Raw genomic sequence first — 27,177 nt, 5'->3', positions numbered from 1 at the left:
TTTTTCGGGAAATATAAAAAAAAAAAAAAAAAAAAAAAAAAAAGAAGAAATGCGGGTCCACAGCTTTCCATTCTCTGTATCCTAAGCACACCAATGCCCCCAGCCCCACCAGCATCCTCAGCACCTCTGTCTCCTCTGCAGTGTGCCCCAGCTTGCTCGCGTGTTGCCCATGTCCTCAGGCTGATGCTGGGGCAGGCTTGGGGTCGAGCCCGGGCAGCCCACGCTGCTGGTACTCCCATGCCGCTGGCCCCTTTTTCTTGGAATGGAGCAGCATCATTTTCCTGCCTGTTCTTAGCAGACGCGGTGCTTTCTCCTCTCTCCAGACCCTGGTTTTCATACAGCTTGCAGGAATTTCCTACTCTTGAGAACTCAACCTCCGTAACATCTACCGAAAAGCTATGCAGGCAGACAGCGCAGATGCACGAGGCGTGATTGCTTGGGAAACTGCTGTTAGACTTACCTGCAGGGAAGGACCATGCTCCAGGGACCGCTGGAGCAGCTCTTCCAGGTTCGCCTGCGTTCTCAGGATTGCCTAACGCTTGGTCCTACCCCAAAGCATCCTCGATTTGGCCTCCACTCATTTAGGCAAGCGGAAGATGCCGCTTGACACCAAGCTGCCCTCCGAGAAGGGAGGTGCTTGTCTGCTCAGCCTGCGGAGTGCAGAGCCTGCAGATTAGGCTGAGCAAGAGGGGACATCTTCATCTTCCACCTCCTGGAGAAGACTTGTACTGCAGATCAGGTAGGCAACTGCTTTATCAACTCCAAGTACAAACTCAAAATGTATTAAAAGGCTTTGGTTTTTTTACCTTCATGCATCATTCTTGGTTTTGAGAGCTGTGCACTTCAGAGTACCCAAAGCAGTGCACTGTGTGAAAGGAGCCTGTGACTCTGCTCTGTCTAAGCAGTGGGAATTCCTAAAAGGAAAAGATTGAACCCAGTGCAGGAGATGGACATCGCAGACGCGTACACTGTGAGCACCGGCTGTGCCAGTGCAAAGTGGCTGGGCACAAATGGGAATTGTAGGAAACCGAAGGAGCCATGCCTATGGACATGGCGGAGCACAATTTGTTTGTGTGGATTTTAAAGTGCAGAGCAATTATTTTTTTCAAGTCACATTTTTGTGGATATTTTTATTTCTAAATAAGAAATTCTGAATAGAGAAGGGTTTTTTTTATTCTCTTTTTTTATTTGCAAATGCAGTCATGGGCCAGTTTCTGACTTTGTGCTTTTTTTAGGAACATGTCTGAAGTTACAGAAATAGGACAACCAGGGAGGTCGTTTGCTTTCTCCCACCCAAACCAGAGATTTCAAATTCTGCAGGTTATCTGCAAGCTAAGCTCTCATAGAGCAGTGCTTTGTGAACCACCAGCCCATCCTCTGCTGCTGGAGGACTTTGCACATCACTTTCTGGCTTTTCCAGGGGTTGCATCAACACTCTGGTTTGTTTTCAACATTATGTTTTGATGTAAAAGGCCTGGCTTGTGTATAGCCCACGTCAGGATATTTTTAATGACCAGATTTAGAATTTTCTTCCAACGGCTATGTTCTCAAGGGCTTTTTCAGTTCTGAAGGCCTCCAAATATTTTTGTATGGTTTGAAATAAATCTTCACTATAGAGTCTGTAACCTGGAAATGGTAGAATTGGAAACAATTTTAGCGAGATTTCAAATTCTGCAGGTTATCTGCAAGCTAAGCTCTCATAGAGCAGTGCTTTGTGAACCACCAGCCCATCCTCTGCTGCTGGAGGACTTTGCACACTGGCTTCTGGCTTTTCCAGGGGTTGCATCAACACTCTGGTTTGTTTTCAACATTATTGTAAAAGGCCTGGCTTGTGTATAACCCACGTCAGGATATTTTTAATGACCAGATAGAATTTTCTCTTCCAACGGCTATGTTCTCAAGGGCTTTTTCAGTTCTGAAGGCCTCCAAATATTTTTGTATGGTTTGAAATAAATCTTCACTATAGAGTCTGTAACCAAAAAAAAAAAAAAAAAAATAACAACTCCCAAGTGGACTTAATGTGTATTTTTCTTTGATAGGATCAGAGGTCTAAATGCCTCCACAGGCTGAAGGGAGAGACTGAGACTGCTGAGCTCAGATCACAAGACCAACTTTTACTGTTGTATCAAGAAATCATCAGCACTCATAAATGGGCCAAAGGCACACAGTTGTCCCCAAACTATCAGGATACAATTTTTCGTGCTGGCTACTCCAGAGAAGCAAACTGTCATTTCCTCAGAGATCCACCTGTAACCAACTGGATAAAAATTGCTTCCCAGCGGTTCCTCACAGCCTGCAAGTGCACATCCCTGGCTCCTGGAGGCTCCCAGGGTGAGGAAAGCGCTTACATCCCAAAATGCTGATGGATCACACCACCGAGTTAGTGCTGGAGCTGCTACTTGAAAGACCCATTTAGCGACGTGGAAAAGGTTCTTCTGTTGCTTATGAGAACTTTCAAACCAGCTTGGCACTGGGATAGGGAGAAATTGCCATACCCGGGCTATTAACTGACTGGGATCGCAGCGCACCCATTTCCGTAACAGGACACTCACAGGGTGCGTCTTTACGAGGAAATTCAAACTTGAGAGCAGTGTTACAGATCTGGCATTGATTTTAAAAAGAAAAGCAGCATCACGGCCAACCTTTTTCTCTTGAAGTAGTAATTCTGGGAAAGGGCTCCTAGCAAGGGGCACTTGTTTTGCTGGGTTAACTCTTAAAACAGAAGAACTAAAGAAGGTCAAAATTTACAGGTATCTCCCAGCCCAAAAAGCTCCAGCTCCCCTGTGGCAGCATGGTTTGTTCCGGATTTCTCCCCGTGAAGGCTATCCTGGCTCTAACGCTGCTGCTCTGCTTTGACACCCTTAACACCACAGCCTGTCCGGGATGCTGAACCTGCTGCGGGTGGGACATGGGGGAAAGAGCCAGGACGTTCACACTGCTTCCAGGCATGTCATGGCGATTTGAGCAGAGGCACTGAATTTGTGTGGCAGCATGGTTTGTTCCGGATTTCTCCCCGTGAAGGCTATCCTGGCTCTAACGCTGCTGCTCTGCTTTGACACCCTTAACACCACAGCCTGTCCGGGATGCTGAACCTGCTGCGGGTGGGACATGGGGGAAAGAGCCAGGACGTTCACACTGCTTCCAGGCATGTCATGGCGATTTGAGCAGAGTCACTGAATTTGTATTAAAAAAAAAAAGAAAAAAAGTCAGAGGTGGAGTAAGTAAATGAGTCTGAGGTCTCAAAGCATCTGAGAAATCTTCCAAAGAAGTCTGAAGAGCTGTGTCAAGGTGCAGGAGCCAGATCTGCTGCTGGTATAGCCGGAGGGTGCGGTTTTGAATTTCCAAACCAGTACTGAGCACGTCCTCCCCACCAGCGTGTGACCTGCAGGGCTGCCGACGTGGAGAAACTTGTGCAACGCTGCGGGAGTACGGCTACTTGTAGAATTGCAGGGGCTGAGCACGCATATTTGGCTAGACACAACTGAAATAACATGAGCAATTTCTGGGTCGTTGGCATGTATTTATATCTGACACTGGTTCATGGAGTTTTCTTGAGGTCTGGATCCACGTGTGCACCCAGCTGTGAAAATAAGCGCCTTGAAACGAAACCTGTCTGGCTGAGCTGGTGCCCGCAAGCCTGTCTACAAAACATTAGGACAGGAGCAGTTGTGGTTGGCAAAGATGTCAGCCCTAGCTTCACCTCTGAGCTTCGGCGGGGGACGAATGTAAGCGAGACTAAAATAGCTCCTGTGCACTGTGTTCATCTCGAAGTATTTGGGACTGAATTACTCAAAGGCACTTGGAACACCAAATACGGATTTTCAGTAAAGTACGTTGTGTTCAAAATGTCCTGCTTTGGTGCAATAAATGTGTGCAATAGTTACTACTTTTGTTTGGGCCTTTATTTAAATATTTGCGAGGCTGGGTAGAAGCAGTGTCAGTGAAGCTGGCAGGGCACAGGGCTCGGCACCGTGGCTCCTGGAGCGGGGCCTGAGCCGGGCTGTGCCACGTGGGTGCATGCCCGCACCGAAGAGCTGCCAGTGACGCAGCCTGCAAACTGCTCTGAAACTGAGAGGATTAAGCTTGTTTTCCTGTGCTGAAACTGATTCATTAAAAAGCATTGCCCCTTCCTAATCTGAGGAAGCCAGAATGAAATTCTGGCTGACTTACAATTTTGCGAGGCTATTGCATCCATCACTAACTGTAACAGCCCTGCAAAGCTCCTGGGGGCATCCCTGTGCCCACCGTGCCGGGGCCACGCAGGTACCTGCAGGTAAAGCTCCTCTGATCTGCTTCCGCATGGCGTAGCAGGAGCTACGCTGCAGTGGTGTGATCGAATTAAAACAATCTGCTTAAAAACACGCTGGAGGGAGAGGCTGGCTCTGTAATCTTTATTTGAGCTGAGCTACACCTTCTTTTCAGAAATAAACCCTTTGAGGGTGATGAAGAGGGACAGTGCTGTGGCAGGAGGACATGCAGAGTCCCGCGTGCCAGCGCTGCAGGCAGAGCATTTCAGATGGTGCCCTTGGCTCTGGTTTGTGCGCCCGGAGGTTTCAGCCTGTGCGTTTGCTATTTAACAAACCCTGCATTTTGGCGTACGAACAGTTACGAAATGGAAGAGATGTATTGTGGTGCGAAGAGGGATTCTCAGTTCAGAAGAGAAAAAGAGGGTGAAAAAGCAAATACCGACGGTGTGGAGCTGCCCACGCGGGCGGGCGGTGAAACGCTGCAGGCGCAGTGCCAAGCACTGCGGGTGACACGTTGAGGCTTTGCCAGCTCCCTGTCTCCAGGACACCTCTGCTCTGCTGCTGGCAATATTAATGACTTCCCCTAATTGCAGTCTCGTAGGGTCTTCTTGTGGCCTAATTTTTACCGTGTATTACCTGTTTTCTGCATTGTTCAGGTTATCCAGTGCGCTGGCTAAGTAAGAGCTTAACAAACAGCCTTTTAAATGGCGTTGGTTGGTATTCAAGCTCGTTCTTAGTCAAAATCTGTATGAAATAAATCCTACCTGGAGAGGCTGGGAACAGCCAGCCAGGTCTGATGGCCGTGCTCAACAAGCAGCTCCATCTGAGTACTCTCATAAATTGCAGTTGGGCTATTTCTGGTGGAAACTGTTGTTCAGAGTCTCCAATAGAAATATTCATGTTATACTGTGTTTACAGCATCGTTTTATTAAATTTTGAGGGTTGCAATGAGTGTTTTTGGTACATGTTACTGCACAGAAATGACTGCGAAAATTACGTAAGTTTTAAAATTCAAAAAGAGAACTTAATATCTTAACCATTTCCTGATTTGGTTTTTGTTAAGCTTTTGGAAATTACCTACTGGCTTATTTTTTAAAATCACTCTTTGTTTCCTTTCAGGAAACCCCAAAGGTGCTATGCTGACTCACGGGAACGTGGTTGCTGATTTTTCAGGCTTTTTGAAAGTGACGGAGGTGAATACCCTGATTTAGAAAATGTTGCCATGTGCGGAGTGTGTGGGTTAAGCTGTGTCCCTGCACGGGCTGGAAGTGTGCTCCTGCAGATAAGAGGTGAAATTTCTCTTACTGAGAGGGCCAAATCCATGGAAACGGGAGCAGGTCTGAGCTTACAGCACTGGAGGGCATTAAATCCCCTTTCCAGCACCGGCTCCCTGGCTCTGTAAGGCTCAAAGTGCTTCTGAGGGGCAACGTTGGCTCCTGTAAATCAATTAACACCTTTCAAAGAATTAGGAAAGCAAACAAGCCCTGTGCAGTTGCAACTGGTGCTTCAAAAAGATTACAGGGTCTGCTTCTAAGGAGCCCACACAACGTCATCCTCGCTTATTTGAAAGCTTTCTGCATATAAAGTGTGTGTACGTGAGAACATACAGGTTTTTACAAGAATGGTTAATTTAATTGATGTTAAAGTATCTCTCGGTTTCCGTTACACATATTTTTTAAAAAGCATAGCACTGGCCAAGTGCACGTGTAGTATGTTTCATGCAATGTGTAAACTTGTGTTTAGAAACAATATAGGAAGCCGAATTGCTTTAGCCCAACATATTAAGGATTATATGCAGCTTGTACCTAACAAATATAAAGAATCTACTTTTTTTGTAGTAAACAAGCAATTCTATAAAGTAGCGATGTACACACGGGATGGACAATTTGTTACCTTGTACCCCTTGCTGGTCTTATCGTTGGTGCTGAAAATACCGCAGTCTTTTTATCTTAATCCTTGAACTTTCTGAGGTTTCCACTGTTGTAAGGAAACTTGGACACGTGATGTGAGAAATCCCACTGAACTCACGTGTTCAAGTATTTGCAGGGTTGTGACTCCAGTAATTTGCAGTCCGAAGTGTCAGTACAGCAGTTCGCTGCAGTGAGCCCTCGGGCTTCGCAGCGCGGAGACTTCGCTGGGTTCAGAGGCAGCAAGACGCACAAATGAAAGCTGATGTGTAGATATGTCTGAATTTCAAAGGGCAGGAACGTTTATTTTGGAAGAGAACTGGTTTAGAGGGAGCTGAGGGAACTTGGCGTCTTCCAGGACTGGCCCACAGAAATGGATTTAGTGTTCACTGATGGCAGTGGGACACTGATTGCTCTCGAAGGTATCAGATTGAGACGTAAGGCTGGTGTAAGTGGTTGTAAATGCAACAGCTGCAGTCACCAGAGATGGTTGGTGAGAGCTGAATGCCTGTAGCTGATCCACACGTTTAGGGCAATGTCTAACCACAGTAATGAAATCGAGCAAAGTGCAAAATACTTGAAAGTAGTATCAATTAATAAAATAAAAATATCTAAAGCTGAGAAGTATTGTAGATTTTCTGTTTACGTACTCTTGTGCCAGTTTTGCTTAGTTCAGTGATTTTTATAAATGGAACATTTTTTGAAGTGAACCTCGAGCTTTATTATAAGGTTGTTCTGAAATGCCAAGAAACCGTTGTCATTTTTACGTTTAACTGGACAACTGTGCCAACTGTGAAATACTATTCAAAGTCATCATTTTGGTCCAATTTAAAACCAAATAATTTATTGTCTGGGCACTTAAAGCAGTGTGTGTGTGGGGGAAAAAAGGCAGCATAGCTAGTGATGTTAATGGTTTTACATCACTGTGCTTGCAGAGCATGAGGCCAATTTGAAATAATGTATAAATAGATCTGCAGGCCCTAACGGCTTAATTCAGACTGACACATAAAATACCATGAAACGGGATGCTGAAAACGCCCACGTGGTCGATCGTGTTTGACTTCCCTAGGTAATGGTTGGGAGGGTATACCCAAATCTGACTTGCCCAGATTTAACTCCAAGAAAATATTCCCCGAGGAAGAAAATCCTGTGCCTCCATCCACCGCTGTGGCCCAGGTCATGGACTATCGATTCTGTCACAGCAGTAGAGATGCAAAGTGGGTATAAACTGCTAATGCTGTCAGCTAATAGATTTTATACCCATTTTCCACTAACCACTGGCTTTGGTGCAAGTTATTGGGTAATCAAGCTTTCAGTTTCTCTAATCCATAATATTATGGCAAGCCTTACCCTTGGAAATGCAGGTAGAAAGGCTACTTTTCTTTTGGGGCATGGATCAGGTAAGGCTCCCGGGGCCTTTGTTCATTCCCGCCTGCGAGACAGAGTTAAAACCTTGGCAAACCGAAGACTTTGGTAATTTTTATTTTTCGCATAATTTGTCCAGCCTTCTTTTTCCCCGCTGCACCTGTCTGTGGGGCAGTGATTAAAATCACATTTTAATCACTTAAAATTATGAGAAACACTAACGGAAATCTTAATTTTTGCAGCTGAAAAAAATCATTCATTTTTCCAACATATTCTGATTCAAAGCAATGATTAACCTAAGGAAAAGAAAACTTCGATAGCTTTGACTCTAGTAACACTGTGAATCTCTGATGGGCTCTCTGCAACGTGGAAAAATGGTGTGCCTGTAGAGCCCCGCTGATTTCCAGGAGGCTCCTGCAGGTTTGCACCAGGGTCCTGCAGGTCTGCACACAGCTGAGGGCGCAGCTCGTCGTCGTAGCATCTCGTGGTAGAAAGCACTTGAATAAAAATCGGGTCCTCTGTCAGGGTGAGCCTCCGTTTCCAGCGTGAGCTGCGTGGATACGATACGCCTTCTGCCATGGAGAGACCTCTCCATTGCCCTCTGTGTACATCTCCGTGCTCTTTACTCCTCCTGCTAACTGAGCTTCATTGACGCTGTGGCTTAACGCTTCACTTCGTACGCTGCTCCCTTCTTCTCTCGACAATCTTTACCCTTTTGCTCCTCTGGTGCCGTTTTTCTTTTTATTGTTTTATGACTTTCTTGTTGTCTTCCTGTCAGTGTTTCTTTCCTTTCTGTCTCCCATGCCCTTCACCTGCAGAAAGTGATCTTTCCGAGACAGGACGATGTGCTCATCTCCTTCCTGCCTCTGGCTCACATGTTTGAAAGAGTTATACAGGTAAGAAACCTGCCTGAACTGACGAGGCCTCGTGGGGCTCCTTGTGTTTTCTTCCAGAGTCAGTGGTCTCCTACTTGTGAGGATGTACACATTTCCTATTTGCCTTTAGCACACATGTTTGAGAGAATGGTACAGGTAAGGTCCTAGTGTCAGTGGAAATCATCTTTTTCCACGCCAAAAAAAATAAAATGAATAAAATACTAAATAACCAGCGATATCTTGTAGCACTAAAAAAGCTTGTACTCCAGAAGTGCCACATGCGTAACACCAGGGCCCGGCTTCTGGTCTTGGTGACATGGCCATGAGTCCAGAGTGATTCCAGGGGAGTTCCCCAAGCTCTCCAGCTTACACCGGTGGCTCTGAGATTGGAAAATGGCCCTTCGTCAACAAGCAGAAACCTGCACAATTTTGGGGGCAGCTTTTCAAAGCACTCTAGGGTCAGGTGTCATGGGAGTAAAAAGAATTATGTGCCGTTTTCTACATCAGCTAAAATCCTTTTATTGCATAAATAACCAGATCTGCAAAAAACTTGCAGACACTGAAAAAGAGGAAACTAAGAACGTGGTGTGACACACGTGATCCTCCCGGCAGGGCAGCATACGGTGGGCATTCACTGGAAGCCAGCGTCCCCTGGAAATAATGGCAAATAGAAGTGCTAACTCGTGCCAGCCCGCAGAACTGACTTTTCACATCTCTTTTCTGAAAAGGCAGGTGGTAATTTGTGCTGCAGTCGGTGTGTTAGGCAACTCGGATGAGACGATCACGTCAGTTCTCCTGGCCTGAGAAGCTGCGAACTAAAAACTGATCCAAGATGTGAAGATTGGATCTGGATTCAGTTGCAGCTCTGTAGTTTCTCAGGGAGGACTGCTTCGGGCTGAAAGCATAGTTTTTGAGTCAGACAAGCATCTGAATATAAGCCTCCCACTTCTTAGTAACAACTGTGCCAGAAATAATATATTCTGCCCTGTTAAAAAAACTTGCAAATTGGAAGTGAAAGTCCATGAAAGATCTGGAGAATTACAGCCCAGCCTATCTCTACTTGTAAGTCTAATTTTAAAAGGCAAGTTGGTCAGTATGGCACCGCTATTCAGGCAATCTGCTTTGCCAGAAAACAAGAATATAATCATTAAAAAGTCATCTGATGGGGGGAAAAAAAAATTAGAAACATGTGAAATAACCTCATTTCACAGGATGTTGCCATATTGAAAGGGGCGGGCGAACAAAGAATGTTCAGGTTTATCCCCTCTGCTGAAAAACCTCGTTAAAATACAGATTTTTTCGAAAAGGCTAAAAAATAATTGTCAACATTATTCTGAACAGCAAGCACTGTGTCGGCTTCCCTAGTTTTAGCCAACATTATTAGTTCCTGGAAGTTACAGTTAAAATTACACAGATACATTCTTTAAAAATTTCTAGTAGTTATTTGTAATTCCCCACGAGCACACTGATTACGTTGTCCTTTTTTTTTTTTTTTTTTAAATTCATGTGCATGTGCAGTGTAAAACCCAGATTTGGCAGTGTGATGTGGGTTTAACGAACATCACATGTATAAAATTCCTGTGGTTTCAGTTGATGGAGAGACAGTCTCCAACTGGTTGACAGAGCAGTGAGAGCACTCCGGTTAGTATTACAGATTTTTAGGGGTAGCACAAAAAGGCTTAGGTGTCTCTTAAGGAATTTTTAACTGTTTTAGTTATTTGGGGGAGAAAAGTCAACCAAAGGGAGCTGACGTTCTCCATCTACCCCTTGGAGAGCTCAAAAGTGAGCGCGCTGGTCCGGGCTCAGGAAGGCTGGGCTCAGCTCCCAGCACCACGGGCGCTTTGCTGAGGATGCCTTCTCCTGCTTGCTCTCTAAAAGCAGGGTAGCGATGCTGCTCTGGAAATGCTCTCCAGTGATAAAATGCCCGTTTTTACCAAGTTAGTGACTAGTCCCCTGCAGTATTACTGACTACCAGAGCTGCTGCTTCAGCTGCCAGTTGGCTCATGGCAGGCAGCCTGCCCTGCCCTGCCCGATCCCCCACATCCACGTCTATTCCGATCTGATTAAAGTGGCCTGTTTTCTTTCCAAGTATGAAACTTCTGGATCCGTAGTCTCCATGCAAGTAAAGAACCTTTTATGAAGTGGGCTTCTATTTCTGGGATACAGGATCAGGCACTGTATTGCTAACGTAGTCTATATTGTTGTATTTAAACAAAACTAAAGTATTAACATCTAAAAATCAGCTGCCGCTCAGTATGTTTTACAATGTTTCTTAATACGCATTTCTTTATCGACAATAGGTCCTCATGCTGTGAGCTGCTATGGTAGGTCTGGGCTTCAGAGGAGAAGTTCAGATCCAGAATCTGACCATAACTCAGACTTCTCCATCCCCGTATGCAGGGGATGAAAGGAAATTCCTTCTAAAAGCTTTGGTTCCTTCTTCTTCCAGAAACAGTGCCAAATTTGGTGGACGCTGAATTGCCAGTTCTGATAAGCGCCCAGAACTATCTGTATATTTCTATTCAGTGCAAAATTTATGGTTACGTTTATATATATTTCTAAAGCCCCATTTTTGCCTTACCGAGAGTAGAATTTCAGGAAAGGCACTTCTGCGCTTGGGAGGGATGCTCTGCCATGGGAATTCAAAGCAAAGAGGTTACATGTGTTCCTTTTTCTCCCCATCAGTCTGTCGTATATTGCCATGGAGGACGAATTGGGTTCTTTCAAGGAGATATTCGTCTCTTATCTGACGATATGAAAGCATTGCGTCCAACCATCTTCCCTGTCGTGCCGCGGCTGTTAAACAGGATGTATGATAAGGTGGGTTTAATTTTGCTCTTTTTGTAATAACAAAGTTTTTGTCCCTTTAGTACTTATGTGAAAGCATTCCCTTATCACGGTGATTTCCTGAGCAGGTTATACTGTTTCTGCCTTACCACAAACGCGTTCTCATCCTGTGTAACTGATACAGCTGCTCCAGTCTGTAAGTCTGTATTATGTTGGTTTACGCAGACTGCAGACACGGCTATTGCATACGAACGTGAAATCCCTCTGCGTCAGCCCCTTACCCTGTTCTCACTGAGGTTACTAGTGACATTGCCAGAGACGAGGGGTTTTTTTCATCAGAGAAACACCAGTCAAACCTGGACGCACGAGGACTTTGTGTGCCCTTCAACCCGTTTTGGAACTGGACTCTCTTTCTGGTGGCAACGACAGCTCAAAACCAGGAACTGCAAAAAGACTATGAGGATTTAGGCAGCGTAAATGTGAGGTTGGCTTTTGGACCTGGAAATCTTTAAAACTGAGATGGTCTTGAAAAGTATTTAAGACAGACATGTCTGGTCATCATGTTAGATCTGTTTGACCAGCTGGGAATATTTATTCTTCAGAAGACTTATCCCCTAAAGATGGGCTTAAGCACAAGCTACTGATTTAATTTTTCCCCAAGGTCGGGACTGTTGGATCAGGGGTTCTGGTGCCTCATTAGAGGGATGGGCACCGGGGGGGTTCTCATTAGCACAGATGTAGTTCATGCTGGTGTCTGATTAAGCTTAGGTAAACGCAGCCCCTGTCATCTCATCAGCCAGCGCTGATACCTGCTCTAGCTGCCAAGTATTCGCGTTGCTCATTCCTAGTTGCTCAGATTGCATGATTGCACTGAATCCTATCGTAGAAATCATCTAGAAATAGCAGTCATGTAAATCTAGGCAAAGCCTACCCTATCATCCTCTCTCCTTTTTCCCCCGAAGGAACAGTATGTACAATAGCGAATGGAGCGAAACAAACCGCTCCTTTTTTTTTAAATCCAATAAAAAAGCCATAGCGTAGTCTTACTACACTGTAAGCAATCCTTCACTGTATTGCTAATGTAACTATACCCTACCTGGCACTGGCAGAACTGTACAGCTGTAATTGTAAGAACAGCTGTTGATGTTTTCTGTTTCTCGGGTGCCGCGCTGCCTGCCACCCTGCCCTCCCGCAGATCTTCAGCCAGGCAGACACGTCCCTCAAGCGCTGGATCCTGGAATTTGCTGCAAGACGGAAAAAGGCTGAAGTTCGAAACGGGATCATTAGAAATGACAGCCTGTGGGATAAACTTTTCTTTAATAAAATACAGGTAAGGAATTTAAGAAGTGAGTCTAAAGTCAAAGAACTGTCATTTCTTCTAGCAGTGACTGGTTTTCCTTAAAGTCAGTGTGGTTCACTTGCCTGATGATGAACTGCGGGCAATTGCTACTCACTGGTGAACAGCAGACTGAAAATGTGAATAGAAAAAGGATATGGAGCACAGTTGTTTCTTCCACTAACTTTTGCATTAACTTCTGCCACATTTATTTATGTATTTATTTTTAAACACCACGCATAAGATGCCAAAATTTCACTTCCATTAGGAATAGTTTTCCAGAGGGGAAGGGGGAAATGCAAGCAGCCTAAGACAACTTTTGCCACATCCCTCCTTCGGCAGCACCGAGAAATCACCTATTTGCAGAATAGTGCCTATTTTTCGGAGCTCACGGGTACAAGCTGTGGCCCTGCACAGGCACCAGGGAGGGACGTGGTGCAGTGCGGAGGCATTTGCCCTTTGCCAGGTGAACTTGCCCAGAAGCAGGATCGTAGCCCCCGACACCAGGGCTGCTGTCACCTCCTTTGGTATTTGGGTGCTCTGCCTTGTGGGGACTGGGCCCCTGCCGCGGGCCCTGCCCGTGCCCCACCGGTAAATGGTTTCTCCCCGCTCGCACCCAGCAACAGGCAGGGGAGAGGATTGCATTAAACCCACTCCTGTCCCCTCCCAGTGGGGATGAAATTGGGGAAGGTGGTCATGAAAAGAGGAATATTGTCAAAGAGACGTTGCTCCCAAGTTTTCTGCAAATTCTCTATAGATACGATTGGATTTAGGGGCGGGTTTCAATTGGGCATATTCAAAACTGGTTTTTTTCCTAGGAAAACAAGAATAAGGGTGTAGAGAAAAACGCACAAGTAAATCACGATTTAACAACAGGGGAAAGAAATCAGAATGCCCTGCTGTGTGCCACACATCTCCTCAGGAAAAAAAGATTAAATTGGCTTTAAACCAGTTTTTCCAGGCGCTGTACTACTCCAGGAGGCTCTGATTACTTCATTTTTTTTAATTGGATAACTTATCTGGAGACACGCTGCTTTATTTTTAACTAAAGAAACTGACTGTACTTTTCGTATGCGGATTAGTTGTCCTCAGTGTGCAAAGATAGCAGAATTCACACGACGCTGACGGGAGCGCAGACATGAGGCAAGCCAGGCTGCATATTGATTCAGGATCTGGCGAGACTGGCAGACTCAATCAGGAGTTGTTTTCTTTTGTGCTGGGTTTTCTTTTTACTTTTGGAATAAGAAAAAGGAAATGAAAGGGGAAAAAAGAAGTAAAATGCGACACAGGAATTGATGTAATACCCTCCACAAATATTTGAAGGTCACCTGCTTTACCAAAGGGACAGCGTTATTTCAGATGGCTGGGGAGCCAATTCATTAAAAACCACGCGGTGCAAATAAGCAAAGAAAACTGGAGGGGGGAAGGGTCTGGTTTTTACCCAACGGTTCCCCAGAGCCAGATGTGCTTCCTGCAGGCCAAGGCTGCCTCCCCGCAGGTCTGCAGCCTGCCCAGGCGCAGCAGCCGCAGGAGCGGAGACCGAGCGGCCCATCCTCCGAGAGATGTGGGACTCCCGCCCCCGTACATCGAATGTTGGTTTTTTTTTTTCCTTGGGGCACTATTTCGACCCGCGAGGGGGACAGGTATTGCTTTTAAGCTTTAGCTGGCTTTTTATCCCTAAGGAAAGATTCAGGGCCAGTTCATATTTCCTCAGCACGGCGGCATCTATTCTAGAGAGAGCATTTTGTGCAAGCTCTGTATAAGCAACGCTCACGGACGCTGCCATTTCTGCCATCTGCAATGATCTGTGATGCTTTCTTTTGTTTTTCTCCCGCTATCAAACAGGCGAGTCTCGGTGGGTGCGTTCGCATGATAGTAACAGGCGCTGCCCCTGCGTCTCCGACCGTCCTGGGCTTCCTCCGTGCGGCCCTCGGATGTCAGGTGGGCTCGCGCGGCTGTTTGGAGGTCTTCATTTACTGTAAGTTAGGAAACGCACTGCGTTTAAGAAAGGGGATGGGTTAGGAGCTCAGAGCTGCATTTAGGACGGCTTTACCAGGATCGACCCAACGGCAGCTGCAGGGCTTGGGGCAGACGCAGCGCCCTGGTGTCCCCAGGCTCCCGCAGCCGTGGGGCTGGAGTGGGAACGACCGGTGGCCCTGGGAAGCGAGCGGCAGGCGAGCACCGCTTTCGCTGCGGGCAGCTGCCAAAAAAAAAAGCATAGACTCATCCCACCCGTTTCTTGGCACTTAATGGAGTACGTGCAATTAAATGTGCTTGTGCGTGTGCTAGGAACTTCGTTACACTTCAGATGGCAATTTAACCCACTTAAGATGTCCGCTGCGTTATTTCTCTTTGACTAGGAAGCCCAGGGCAACTAAAAGGCCTCATTCAAGAGCCTAAAATTAGGCGAAAAAAATTAAAAGGTGTTTTTTCAAGATGTCCCACAAAAATACTTTTTTTTTCCCCCACTAATAAATTCCTCTGGTAGAGTAATGTACTTCTTGACTCAAAAGCTGATTGCTGAACTTGTCTTCTCGCTATTTTCAGATCTACAGAGCCGTGGGAATTCATAGTCATGTAAATGAAATTTTGTATACAGTAAGAGCCAGGGAAGGTGTCCCTGTGTGAAATGTGTGCCCGTGCGTTGCAGCTGGCAGGATTAGCTCACAGGACTGTGCAACAGAAGGCAATTCTTAGAACCTTATTCTTTAATAGTGAAATCATATATACCTCTTTAAAGACAGCTGTTTCTTTGTCAGGTTTATGAAGGGTACGGCCAAACAGAATGCACAGCTGGATGCACCTTTACGACCCCAGGTGACTGGACATCAGGTAACGATTTTCTTCCACCATTTCCAGAAAGAAACGAAACGCACGCTTCTTTTGAAAATTCTGGACTGCGACATCACAGGGTGTTAGGCAACATTCGCCACCGTGTGAATAATCTTCAGCAAATGTAATGTTCTTGAAAGTGTCGCTAGTCCAGAATAAATACACAGGGATCAGACGTTGGGCATGTGTGCCTGGGGAGACTTGGAATTGTCCCGTGAGCTGTTACTTGCGATACTCTCATCTCTGCGCTCCCGGCCCTGTGAGTCCTCTCTAGAGCACTGGAGCTGAATTTAAAAGAATGTTTGTTATAATGAAATGTTGGAACAAAGAAAGGGTTAATACATTCACGTACCTAGTGAGCAAACTCAGGCTTTGCATACAGATCCACCGCTACTCAATACTTTATATATTTCAGGCTTTCAAAACTTTCGAATCTTGACAAAATCAGATAAAAATTAGCACTAAGCTAGATTCAGATAATACACACAAGTACTGCGGCTTAATTTCTTCTTCATATAATTCATCAGTATTTATAAAAATGTTTTGAAATGGTTGTCATACTCATTCAAATGAATACTAGTAGGAAACCTGGACATCAGATATTAATGGGTCTGGCCAGTTAAAAATTTCCTTCTTTCCAACCCGGATTTTCCGTGGCCGGAGAAGAGCACGTGCTCTCTTTTCCCAGCACAAGTGGCCATCCGTTCGGTTTTCTTCAAACCAAAACCAGCTCCTTGCAGACACTGGTGTGTCCTGGGGCTCGCTGCCCGCCGGCCCCCTGCCCGTGCCCTGGCCAGCCCTGGGCAAAGCACCACTCGCGTGCCAGCGCCGCATCCTCATCCTCAGTGCGCTTCGGTCTGGCTCCTTTGCAAAATGAGACCTCAGCCCGCGAGAGCTACAGCGCACGATGTGCTGTCACACGGAGCTGTGACTCCTCTTTCCAGTCCGTTTTTCCTAGTGGCTCTTTCTGGGGAAAAAAGGCCTGTTTTGAACACCGTAGTGCTCTAGCAGCTCTTGGCGGCTACAGCAGACGTTGCCCTCGCTTCATCTTTGGAGAAACCGTAGGGGTGGGGGGAAACGTGTTCAGCGTAATGGCGCTGCAGTTGGTATTCCCAGGTGATTAAAACAAGGGGGGTCCAGAGCTTTGTGTGCTTTTACAACGAGTTAAGCTTAGAAAAGGGTTTAGTCTCTTACAGGTAAGGGAGACGTGGTCTGTATTTCGACATGTTTGAAAATAGGGTTTTTATATATCCAAAGAGGAGGTTTGGGTATTTAGTCTTAGTAGTGCAAAACCTTAAATGAAGAAATTATTTCTGCACACAGACACAGCTCCTGCAAGAACATCCAGTGTATCTGCAACTATGCAAGCGACTAATAATAAAATGCTAATTTTTGTTTATAGGAAAGATGACAAGTGACTTGATAACTTTGATTTCCAGGTCATGTAGGAGCCCCTTTGCCCTGTAACTTAATCAGATTGAAGGATGTGGAAGAGCTGAATTATTTTGCTTCCAAAGGAGAAGGAGAGGTAGCAAATCACATTTCTGTATCAAATTCTCACTAATTAACACTGTATTAAGTAGTTATGTAGTTACAGAAGCATTTTACCTTTGTAAGGTGCATGGTTGCTGATGTGTTACATATTACAACCAGGAAAGGAAAACGTCAATTCAGCAGTAGAGCAGCAAAGCATTAATTAAAAAGGGGCTGTGGCAGTTCTTCCAGCCAATGCCATGCCTGGTTACCTTAAAAGCTAAGACTGAATTAATTAGTTCAGCTAAGAACAACTGAATTGCTGCGATTTCTACATTGCTGATATTTCTGTATTGCACAGAAATTAAACTTATTGAAGTAACTTTTTTTAACTGCAAGCTGAATGCAAACCAACTTCAAACAAATCGGGTTTGCAGTCCCTACTTCATACTTCCATTAGTTTGAAAGAAATCCATAGGTGATTTTATAACACAACATATTTTAGTTTCATGGAGCAGTCTCATTAAGTCAACCTTTAAAATATTTCAATTTTAGTGAATTACTCTTTAGCTTGTTAGTAGTACTATTTCAATTTTAGTGAATTACTCTTTAGCCTGTTAGTATTTACAGCAGAATAATAACATAATCTATCAGCAACTCTGACTGTTTTGCAGATATGTGTGAAAGGACCGAATGTTTTCAAAGGTTATCTGAAAGATGAAGAGAAGACAACGGAAGCGCTGGACCAGGAGGGCTGGCTTCACACTGGAGACATCGGGAAATGGTTACCTGTGCGTACCGATCGGATGCTTAGTTCTTATGCCAATTGTATTATCCCATGTAAATTGTCAAGTACTGAACTTAAATTTCCAAGCAGATCTATCTTTACAGAGGATTAAGTTTATATTTTGCAGAATAAGCTCGGTATGTCAGTGAAGCATTTTCTGGCAATTTAAAGAGCCCTGTTAAAAGCAGACTGCTTACTGAGTCTCTGTGGTTAAATAATTTCTCTGGGAACTCTCATTTCTTTCTCCTAACAGAATGGGACTCTTAAAATTATTGATCGGAAAAAGCATATATTTAAACTTGCTCAGGGAGAATATATTGCACCAGAGAAGATAGAGAATATCTATATCCGCAGTGACCCTGTTGCCCAGATCTATGTCCATGGAGACAGCCTGCAGGTAAAAACTAAGTTTTCAGAAAATATTACCTTATTCTTTGTAAATGGAAGACAGAGAGCTGGGCATGAACGAGGGGAAAGTGTGAGTGGATCACGCCACGTTTTTGCCCTGTCTCCTTCCCTCCCTCCCTCCTGTTCTGGAGCTGGCTGGCAGCCACGCAGGAGCTGAGTTGCCGGTGTGACCCTAAGCAGCTTGGAGGATGTTTTGGCCAAAGATCAAGCCTTCAAATTTGCTTCGGTGTCACCCGTTGGGTCTCTAACACTCTCCTTTGCCATGTTACCTGCAGTAAGCCAGACGAAGGCAAAGCCACTGCTGCTCCACGACCACTGCCTACCCGTTTTGACCAATCTTGTCCCGTTTATTCACGTATTTATACAAACGCGTACAGCTTCTGAAACCATTGCAATTCACCCCTCTGCATTCATTGGTCACAAACATGAGGCTTCCCGTGGCGTTGGAGTTTGCATGATATGAGCTATGTTCGGCTCTGACTCATGCCTGTGAAAAATTTAAGTAATTTAATTAATGTCCAAGCAGAACATGAACCCAACTGAAGGTGTTAAAACTGTTGGCAAATGCAGGAACAGTCACAGAGAACCATTTTAGCTGAGGGGAAGGCACAGACACGAAAATATACTTCGCTATGACACGTTAGCAAATTATCGACATAATTAAACACGAAGTGATAAACATGTAGCAAATTCAACCAGCTTATGTATTCACTTCAGTGAAATGTCTTAAATGTCGTTCAGCCTTTGCCTGCAACTCTCCTTCTCCTTCGCCTACAGGCCTTTCTGGTGGGAATTGTGGTGCCTGATTCCGAAGTTATGCCAGGCTGGGCAAAGAAAAGAGGGTTTGATGGAACATACGCAGAACTCTGTAAAAATAAGGTTTGTCTTTGTATCTATCTGCAGTACAGATATTTTTTCACTGTAGCATAACCTAGTTGGAGTAGGTGTCTATTATTAATGATCTCAGTGTCGAGAATTATTTCCTCACTGAAAATTAAGCAGGGTTGGCCTGGATACAGTGATGTGTGCTGACTGATGGTACAGACCTCTGCAGACTCCTCCATGGGGGGACCAAGGGTCTGTCTTGCAGAGAACAACAGTGTGGCAGTAGGAGAGGTTGTGTTTGTTTAGATGTCTTAAATAAGGATTCCAGCCTTATTTACACAGGCTCGCTAATACTGAGTAACTGAGTTGCATCCTATCAATGAACACTGATGCCAGTGAGTCACGCCACTGGTATCTGTGGGAAATAATTATGCATCGAACTCTGGCAAATGGTTGAAGGATTGCAAATTTAAGCATCTGTGTCATACGCGTTTGAAAATATAACCTTACTTTTCACACTGAGGAAAGAGTTAACATCACCACACTTAAGTTTAATGTTTGTACGTTTCTTTAATAGAATATTTGCTAATTGTGTCTTAACTATCAATAAGGCACTTGAACTTTACTCAGAAACGTGTTTTCCTGATGAACAATGACATTAATTGCATGATGTTTCATGAGGAATTTATGTGTTTTAACCCAGGAACTGCAGCAAGCGATAATGGAAGACATGGTACGGTTAGGTAAGGAGAGTGGACTTCATTCCTTTGAGCAGGTAAAATGAAACAATTAATACATTATTCAGCGTGGTCAGACAGTTTGTCCATTTGTGTTGAATGGGGATGTGCAGCTGCACACAATGTTTTCTGAGAGCGTGCTTTATTGCTGGCAAGTTGTATTTGTTCCTTTGAAAAATACATAAGCTGTGATTCTGCCTTCCATTCATGCTTGAAATTTGAATTCAGTTTGGTGAAAGTTCTGTGTGCAGAGGTAAAAATCTAATCCAGGGACACGGATAATCTCCAGTCTGACAACCAGGGGTCACGATAAGTATCTGTAGGACTCTGATGCTTCTGCCACTGAAAGCACTGTTAAGAAACTGGGTCACTAATTACCATTCTTATAACTGACCTAGGAAATGCTGCTGGTTTACTTATTTTCAGCCTGTGCATTAATTCTTTGCTGGTGCTTGTGTAAATATTTCTGCAACAGAGCTACAAACACTTCAGAAGGAGAGATCTGAAATCAACCATGGATTACACAGCATTAAAAACACATTAAAAATAAATTCACCACATTTTAAAATGTCAAATGCTTATTTCTGTTAAAATAATGAACATCTTAATCATTACATATAATTAGCAAGGGCCTTTTTGCTTTTGTTTAGACTGTTTCTGGGTGGTAATTCTCATGAGTAATTCACCATATCTGAGTGCAGCAGAAGCACCATTAAACATAAACTCGTTATTCTTCATTTCTCAGTTACATATGCTAATGAAATGATAGTAAAAAGAAATTAATTTAAAAATGAAATTCAATATAAAGCATGGTTTGTAATGCACGTAATCGTCTGTGGTAGTCAGTCTGGTTTGCTCCTGCCAGTCTTTGCAGCATGACATACCCTCAAGTGATCTAGTCTACCAGCAGTCTGCAATTAATAAACTATAAAGTCGTGAGGAAAGCCTTGCCATCTTTCTAAAAGTTAAGAAGAAATGTTTCGCATTTCAAAACTAAAGGGCTTCAAAATTAACATCTCTCTTGCAATACGTAATCTTAAACCCGAACTTCGAGCCAGATATTACGGCTGATGCTCTTGTGGGATGGGATCCCCTTTATATGGAAGAGCCACTCTCTACCATCCCCGTCCTTGTCTGCAGCGCCGGTGGCCTGAGCTCGGACCGCTGGCTTGGAAATGACAACTCTGGCTTCTATAACCAACAGCTTGCAGGGTGCAGGCTCTGGAAGCCAGTGCAGCAAGCGGGGGAAGCATTAATAGCACGAACGCTGATTTTGTGAAGGACGTCACTAGGGGAGGAACTAGACCACAATGACTGCAGGGGAAAAATGAATCACACATCTAATGGGAATTTAAAAATTGATTCTCAGTCTATATCCCTGCAACTCCCAGCCTATCAAACTGCAAACCAGTCTGGTTTGGGGAATCACGAAAGCAGCAGGTGGCTGGGGAATTTTGTCTTAAATCGGTGGACTATGACCAGTCACGCAGCAGTTTTCTGCTTTCTCCCACACCAGCACTCCCATAAATGCACTGGAAGGAAAAGCTCGCTCCCATCTGTGCCGCCAGGCTCCCTGCTGTGCTCAGAGACACCGCCGTTAACAAGGGCAGCCTTGTAAAATCCTGTTTGCCTAGGCTGAACGATTTCGTATCGTTTAACTAGCTAGTAAAACACCATCAATTCTTCTTCTTTAAAGATGATCCTCACGTACATTCTTTGTACCTGCAAAGCTTCACGATAATTTTGCAAGACCGAATTAGGGCTGCTTACTTTCTTTTGCAGTTCGGTTAAGATGATGTTTCTTAGCACGACTCCCTGCCCTCCCTCCCTTCCCCTCGCTCCCGTAGTCTTTCAACCGCGTGAAACTCTGCAGTTACAATATCACATATGGCGATACTGACGCTCGCGCGCCGCCTCACTGTGTTTTGGCCTTGGTTTCATACGGAAAAGAGGTTTATGTGCTCATTCTCTCCGAGAGCTCCCTTCTGCGCTGGCTGGCTGTCGGGTCAGCGCGGACGCGGGAAAACAAGCAGGAGAGCAGGGAGTGGTGAGGGGTGGTGGAGGGATTTAGTGTCACCTTGGAAGACTTGGGCACATGAGGAAAATCCTGGGGACCCGGTGGAAGGGTCCCCTGGGCTCCAGGCACAGCCGGAGGTAACCACAGCAAGGCTGGTGTAAGAAGTTACGCTTATTCAGTGTGATGCCTGTAATTTTCGCTATAAATATATCCCTTTTTTATTTTAGGTCAAAGCCATTTACATTCACTCTGATATGTTCTCAGTACAAAACGGTTTGTTGACACCAACGTTAAAGGCTAAGAGACCAGAACTAAGAGATTACTTCAAAAAACAAATAGAAGAGCTATATTCAAGCATCTCCATCTGAAACCACGGGAAGAATGTTCTGAATAATGGACTTCGGAGCAATATTAGAATAACACTCAAAAGTACAGAGCCAGAAGGGCACAGCTGAAATGGATAAGCATCTGAATCTTACATTTGAGCCTTGCATTGTTCTAGGATTTCACCACTAACCATAATTTTCCTTCTTTTTTCCATCGGGGTAATACAATTCATTTTTTACTCTAGGTACACAGTAGGGTAGTACTAAGAAGTATGCTAAATTGCCACAAAATATACAGAAATTTCAATCTATGACCGAGTAAATTATGGAAACTTACCTTATTAATAACCACAAACATTTCTAATGAAAATAGGGAAAATTTCAGGTATGTCTGTTGATATTTGATTGTATATTATCTAATACATTAGAAACTAAAATTGTGGGTAATTCAATAATGTGGTCTACCTCAAACAATCAGCGATTGATGGTGAAAGTCTGTTTTCCCTGATCTGGAACTTCAAGCTGGATATTGGTTTATATATAAAGTGATAGTTTTTATATTTTCCAGGACATAAATTACATTGGTTTGATTTAATCATTAATGACCTAACTAACAACCAGAATAGAAGTAGGAATGAATCTCCTGCTACTTGTACTTAATAGACCTATTAGTACATTACATCTAAGGGATTAATATTACCTTGAAATTACAAGAACAGGTTAGGAAGCGATAGGATAGAATTCCCTCTATTTCCTTTTCATCCGAACTCCATTTATACGTGGCATGCTGGTTTTACATTAGGGCCTCCTTCAGCACAGTACACTCACGGACATCTGAACTACTCAAACTGAGAAGGTTGCAAAAGCATCGCTGGCTCTGTGGCGGCTTTCTGTGGGAGTCCACGTTAACCCATACGCTCCCGGTCCCTAATTTATTACTTTACATGCTGCTAATACTGCGTAGTCCAGTTGGACTAACTCCCTTTCGGAAACAGTGCTAAAGAAACGGAGCACGAGGTACAAGCTGCGATTCTGAATGGGGCTTAGCAAAACAAATTGGTTTGGGAGAAAGGCCAGCCTGAGATGCAGCAGCGGAGGGCATCCTTCGGCTGGCCGCGGAGGAGGAACAAATGCTGCTCCAAAAGGCCCACAGGGATGGGCGGAAGGCTGTGTTAGCCGTTGCTGTTGTAAGGTGTCATGGTACGGTAGAACATTGGACGTGGTCGCAGAAAGGCCTGCTAAGAAAACGTCTCTACGTTCAGACCTCCGGAAGCCTCGGTCCCCACTGTCGTCACTTCTCAGCGGCCTCTCTGGAATAAACAGCAAGTGGTCTGGATAAGGGGACAAGTCCCACGTGGAACAGGAACAGACTCGAGAGCTCTCTCCTGATCCAAAGCACGGTACAAAACAAGGAGAAGACTGCAATGTCAGGTCGCTTGAATACTTGGACTGTCGGTGGCTTCCTTCTGCTAAACAGGGTCCTAAATATGTATGTGTATTTTAATAGCTGCTGTTTGTTGCACCAGTGCATACTAGCATGGAACCGTGCCTGCTAGATCTTCTTTGCTAGGACAGTGAAAGCACACTTATTTTCTCTTAAACTGGACTCCACTGTAGACTTTTGAAGCTAAAAGTTTAAATTTTTAATCTAAATAATCTCTTATTTTCCCTCTGAAATTCCATTGCATGCTTCAAAATGAAATAAATTGAATTAATGAGTTAGTGTTACAACCAGACTGATTTATTGCAGTAATTTCAGAACAAAATGATACAAAGGAAACTGTATCAGCTAACATAATCACTCATATAAAGAACATAGCGATTTGATTTATCAGATGTGGAAGGACCTTTTTGCGCCTGATTCCTCATTTGATTCCAGTGCAATGACTCATATCACTCCAAAGCAAATAAGAAATACCGCTACTGTGATCTGATGGTATTGTACATTCATTTTTCACCAGTGTACACAGCAACAGCATCCCTGGGGAATTTGCGTCTGCCACGTCTACAGAGGATAGGAATTACTGTATAAAATCCGGCTCTTTAGGTCAAGTCATAAAGGATTTTCATTTCTGCGGAGTCTAGTTCATCTCCTGTTTGTATCAGCCAAAAGACAGTCATTACACACGCATGCTTCAAAGCAATGAAGAATTAGATTCAGTACAATTTCCTGTTTTAATGCGACATACTTTTAAAATAAAATTAAAAAACCCTGTCATCTAAAGAAGTACAGAAGAGGTATTTTCCACTGACCTTTTTCTACCACATGAATTTAATTTACTTTTCTTCTAAGATGATTTCAGGTTTCTAGACAACTAAACTCTGACTTTGTATAGGTATAGAAGATCCCAATATGAGTTTGTTTATGGCTTAGATGGCTGTTATTTTTACGTATATAATGCTCAATAATATAGCTGTATTCTTCTTTTGGTATTCGATGCAAAATGTCAGATGCACTAGAGCCAAAGATACGAACACCAAAAGAATAAGAAAGGAAAAAATACAGACTTGGCCACACTAGGATGGTGCAAAACTGGGGAGAAATTGTGTTGTCACGCCAAAAGTGTGAATACTTTCAGAACTTGTGAAAAGCTGTATAAATAAACTAAAAGCTCTCTTTAATACTTTCTTGTATAATCAGATTTTCCCCTGCAGGTCACTCTCTCTCACCATAATCATAACAATGTTGTAAGAGATTAAAACTTGACAAGAAGACACGTGTGTGCGTGAGCTAGGCACAAACACGCTGCTCTTCGAATTCCAGGAACGTTTGTTTTGCATTGAGCTTTCTTAAACTGAGATACTTCTTGTGGCCACCAAGGGAAAATCCCCAGGGCTGTCCAATAACCAGTTTTTTCTTTCCTCAAGATAACTAATTACAAAATTAATTTCTAATATTCATCTTATTGAAAGAGCTGAGACTTGAGTGCCGTTGCATAAGTGGCAGTGCAAGTTACCCTTCTCTGTAAAGAGCCCTATTCTTGGCGGCTTCAGGGTGACTGGTTTTAACTAATCACCGTCATCTGGGGGTTTATTCCGCAATCCATTAACAAAAAAATACAGCAAGCCCACCGAAATGAGCACAGCTCCGGTCTGCCGTTGCGGGCGGGATCAGTGCGTGGTCGCAGTCAGGCCCCTGCGACGGGGCTGTTACTCGGTGTCACAAAAGCACCGCAGAGCAGTTTTGCACCCTCTCCCCCGAAGGCTTACGCTGCGGTCGGCGTGCTGCCGGCTGAGCTACTGTCTTCTTGGGACGTTTTAAATATGGGAGGTTCTTCCTGGGCCTGGTGCTAAGCCTGTGAAATCACTGGAAGACTGTCTCCAGTGCTCATATCTGAAAACCAGAATGAAATCCATTTTTTCCAGGAAGAGAATATTGCTTACTTATATATTTTGTATGTGCTTTGCTCAATATATTGCACAGAGAAAATGCTGTTCTGCCACAGAAATGGTCAAAGACATACACGAGTGTGAGCAGAAACCGTACCAGGCAGTCTTCACCCCGTGTTGGCAGGAAACACACAGCATTATTCTGTCCCGAAAGGCACATTTGCAGGTTAAAATGGTTGACACACATCAGGTGAGAGAGATGGTGAGTTGGTTATTGATAAAAGTACTATTTTGCAATCTGTCATCACTGCTAGTAGGTATATATCAGCATCAGTAAAGTCCAGTGTCGTTTTTTGCCATGAATACGAAATTCTTGCATATAACAGAAAATAACCTGACTTAAATCTTCTGGAATGAAACAAATTAGCTATAGAATTTTTTTTTATTTTCCGTGTGTTAAAAGCACAAACTGGTGATCTATATGTAAATAAACTGCTACAAGATGAATGTAAACTGGGAAAGAATATACTATTTTTGCATGGTAACAGATTACTTAAAGACCTCTTGATGCCTTACAGAAAATTTGGAAAAGCATTTTATTTAGAGGCAATTCTACCTGCGTACTTTTTGTATCTTTAGCTCACTTTGGTTTTGTCTGTGGAAAGAAGAGCGATCAGGATTAGATCTTTGTTTCTTCTTGGAATTAACATTCTTCGGTACTTTGCACATTCAATGGTTTCTACACCACCTTTACTCCTGTTAAATGATGAAGCTGAGGCTATGCTTTTCGGAGGAGAAACCTGGATGCTTGTAGTCTGGATTTTAGATCCCTGGAATTGTTCCAAAACGAAGCGTTTCCTGAGGCATCTTAGAGCCCCTTTAAGCCCTTCGCTTCATTTCAGCTTTTCGTTATGTATTTTAGCAAAGTACAAGCAGCGAACAAATGAGGCATTTTCGTAAGCGTTGCCTATTCTATTTTCAACTGAAAGTGAAGGGGCTAAAATAGAACATATACATTTGTGTAAAAAAAAAAATCTTAACTGTAATTAAAGATTTTTCGGTTTTGGTATATTAGCATGTACATCAAAAGGCATCTATGGAAACTTTTGTAAAGAATTAAATTGTCACATTTCTCAAAACCGCTTGTAAGATCTTCTCGTGGACTGACATACAATAAAAGCTCTTTTATAAAATCCGTTGTTACTCCAGCACTGTCCTCACAACTGGTATGAAGTCGTTCAGAATGCGTGCTTATACTAAACATGTTGTTTTTTTTTTTTAAATATACATAAAATAACTACCAAAGGAATATTGGAACCTGAGATTGATTTTAGCAATCTTCTACGAAAAAATTGTTGCAAAGTTCTCTGAAGATGCAGCAGTCTTTCTGTAATGGTTTCTTTTTTTATTTTAAATCAGTAATAATATAACCGAATGTATATGCTTGTTTAATATGAATTGACAATTGGGAATGCATAGTATTTTTTCAGCCTATGTGTCTAAAACAATAAAGTTTAAAAGCATTCAGTCTCTGTCGCAGTTTTTGCGTGCACTTGCATCTCCCCCTTCACGTGGAAATCCAGCAATGCCAAAAAATTATCTCAATTTTTCATGTTAACGAAGCAACGAGACTCCTCTGCTCGATAAACTGAAACAAGGGGTCTGATCGGTAAAAGGTATATAACGTACACAATTTCGATTGCAAGATGTAGTACTATAAACCCTAAATCTATCAGCGTCATTTATTAGCCAAAACCAGTCAAAGGGAGCAGCAGCGCCCGGCACAGCCCCCGGGAACGCCAGCAGCAGGGGAACGGGAGCGGGAACGGGAGCAGGACCAGGCATGACTATGCACGGACAACGACACACTTCGGTTTTTGCATCAGAAACCGGCGGCTGCTGTTCGGCTCAAGGGAAACTGCCGC

The 27,177-nt window shown here is 43.8% G+C and overlaps 1 protein-coding gene across 2 annotated transcripts in view; it reads left to right on the top strand.

Moving 5' to 3' along the window:
- Positions 1-26,779, top strand: part of ACSL6 (acyl-CoA synthetase long-chain family member 6) — a 51,904-nt gene extending 25,125 nt beyond the window's left edge. Inside the window, exons 10-21 of one of the 2 annotated variants that reach the window (XM_009285935.1) lie at positions 5,367-5,440; positions 8,338-8,415; positions 11,080-11,214; positions 12,377-12,511; positions 14,363-14,458; positions 15,277-15,349; positions 16,789-16,877; positions 17,497-17,613; positions 17,863-18,006; positions 18,795-18,896; positions 19,546-19,617; positions 21,824-26,779. In XM_009285935.1, the coding sequence (XP_009284210.1) occupies positions 5,367-5,440; positions 8,338-8,415; positions 11,080-11,214; positions 12,377-12,511; positions 14,363-14,458; positions 15,277-15,349; positions 16,789-16,877; positions 17,497-17,613; positions 17,863-18,006; positions 18,795-18,896; positions 19,546-19,617; positions 21,824-21,964 (1,256 nt within the window). In that variant the 3' untranslated portion in view covers positions 21,965-26,779. Of the gene's footprint in view, positions 1-5,366; positions 5,441-8,337; positions 8,551-11,079; positions 11,215-12,376; positions 12,512-14,362; positions 14,459-15,276; positions 15,350-16,788; positions 16,878-17,496; positions 17,614-17,862; positions 18,007-18,794; positions 18,897-19,545; positions 19,618-21,823 lie in introns of both variants that reach the window. The other variant, XM_019473851.1, reaches the window with a different exon arrangement.
- Positions 26,780-27,177: the final 398 nt, after the last annotated feature.

Source organism: Aptenodytes forsteri, unplaced genomic scaffold (genome assembly GCF_000699145.1).
Source record: "Aptenodytes forsteri isolate BGI_AS27 unplaced genomic scaffold, ASM69914v1 Scaffold54, whole genome shotgun sequence".
Taxonomy (NCBI): domain Eukaryota; kingdom Metazoa; phylum Chordata; class Aves; order Sphenisciformes; family Spheniscidae; genus Aptenodytes; species Aptenodytes forsteri.
This window is presented reverse-complemented; position numbering and strand designations above follow the sequence as displayed.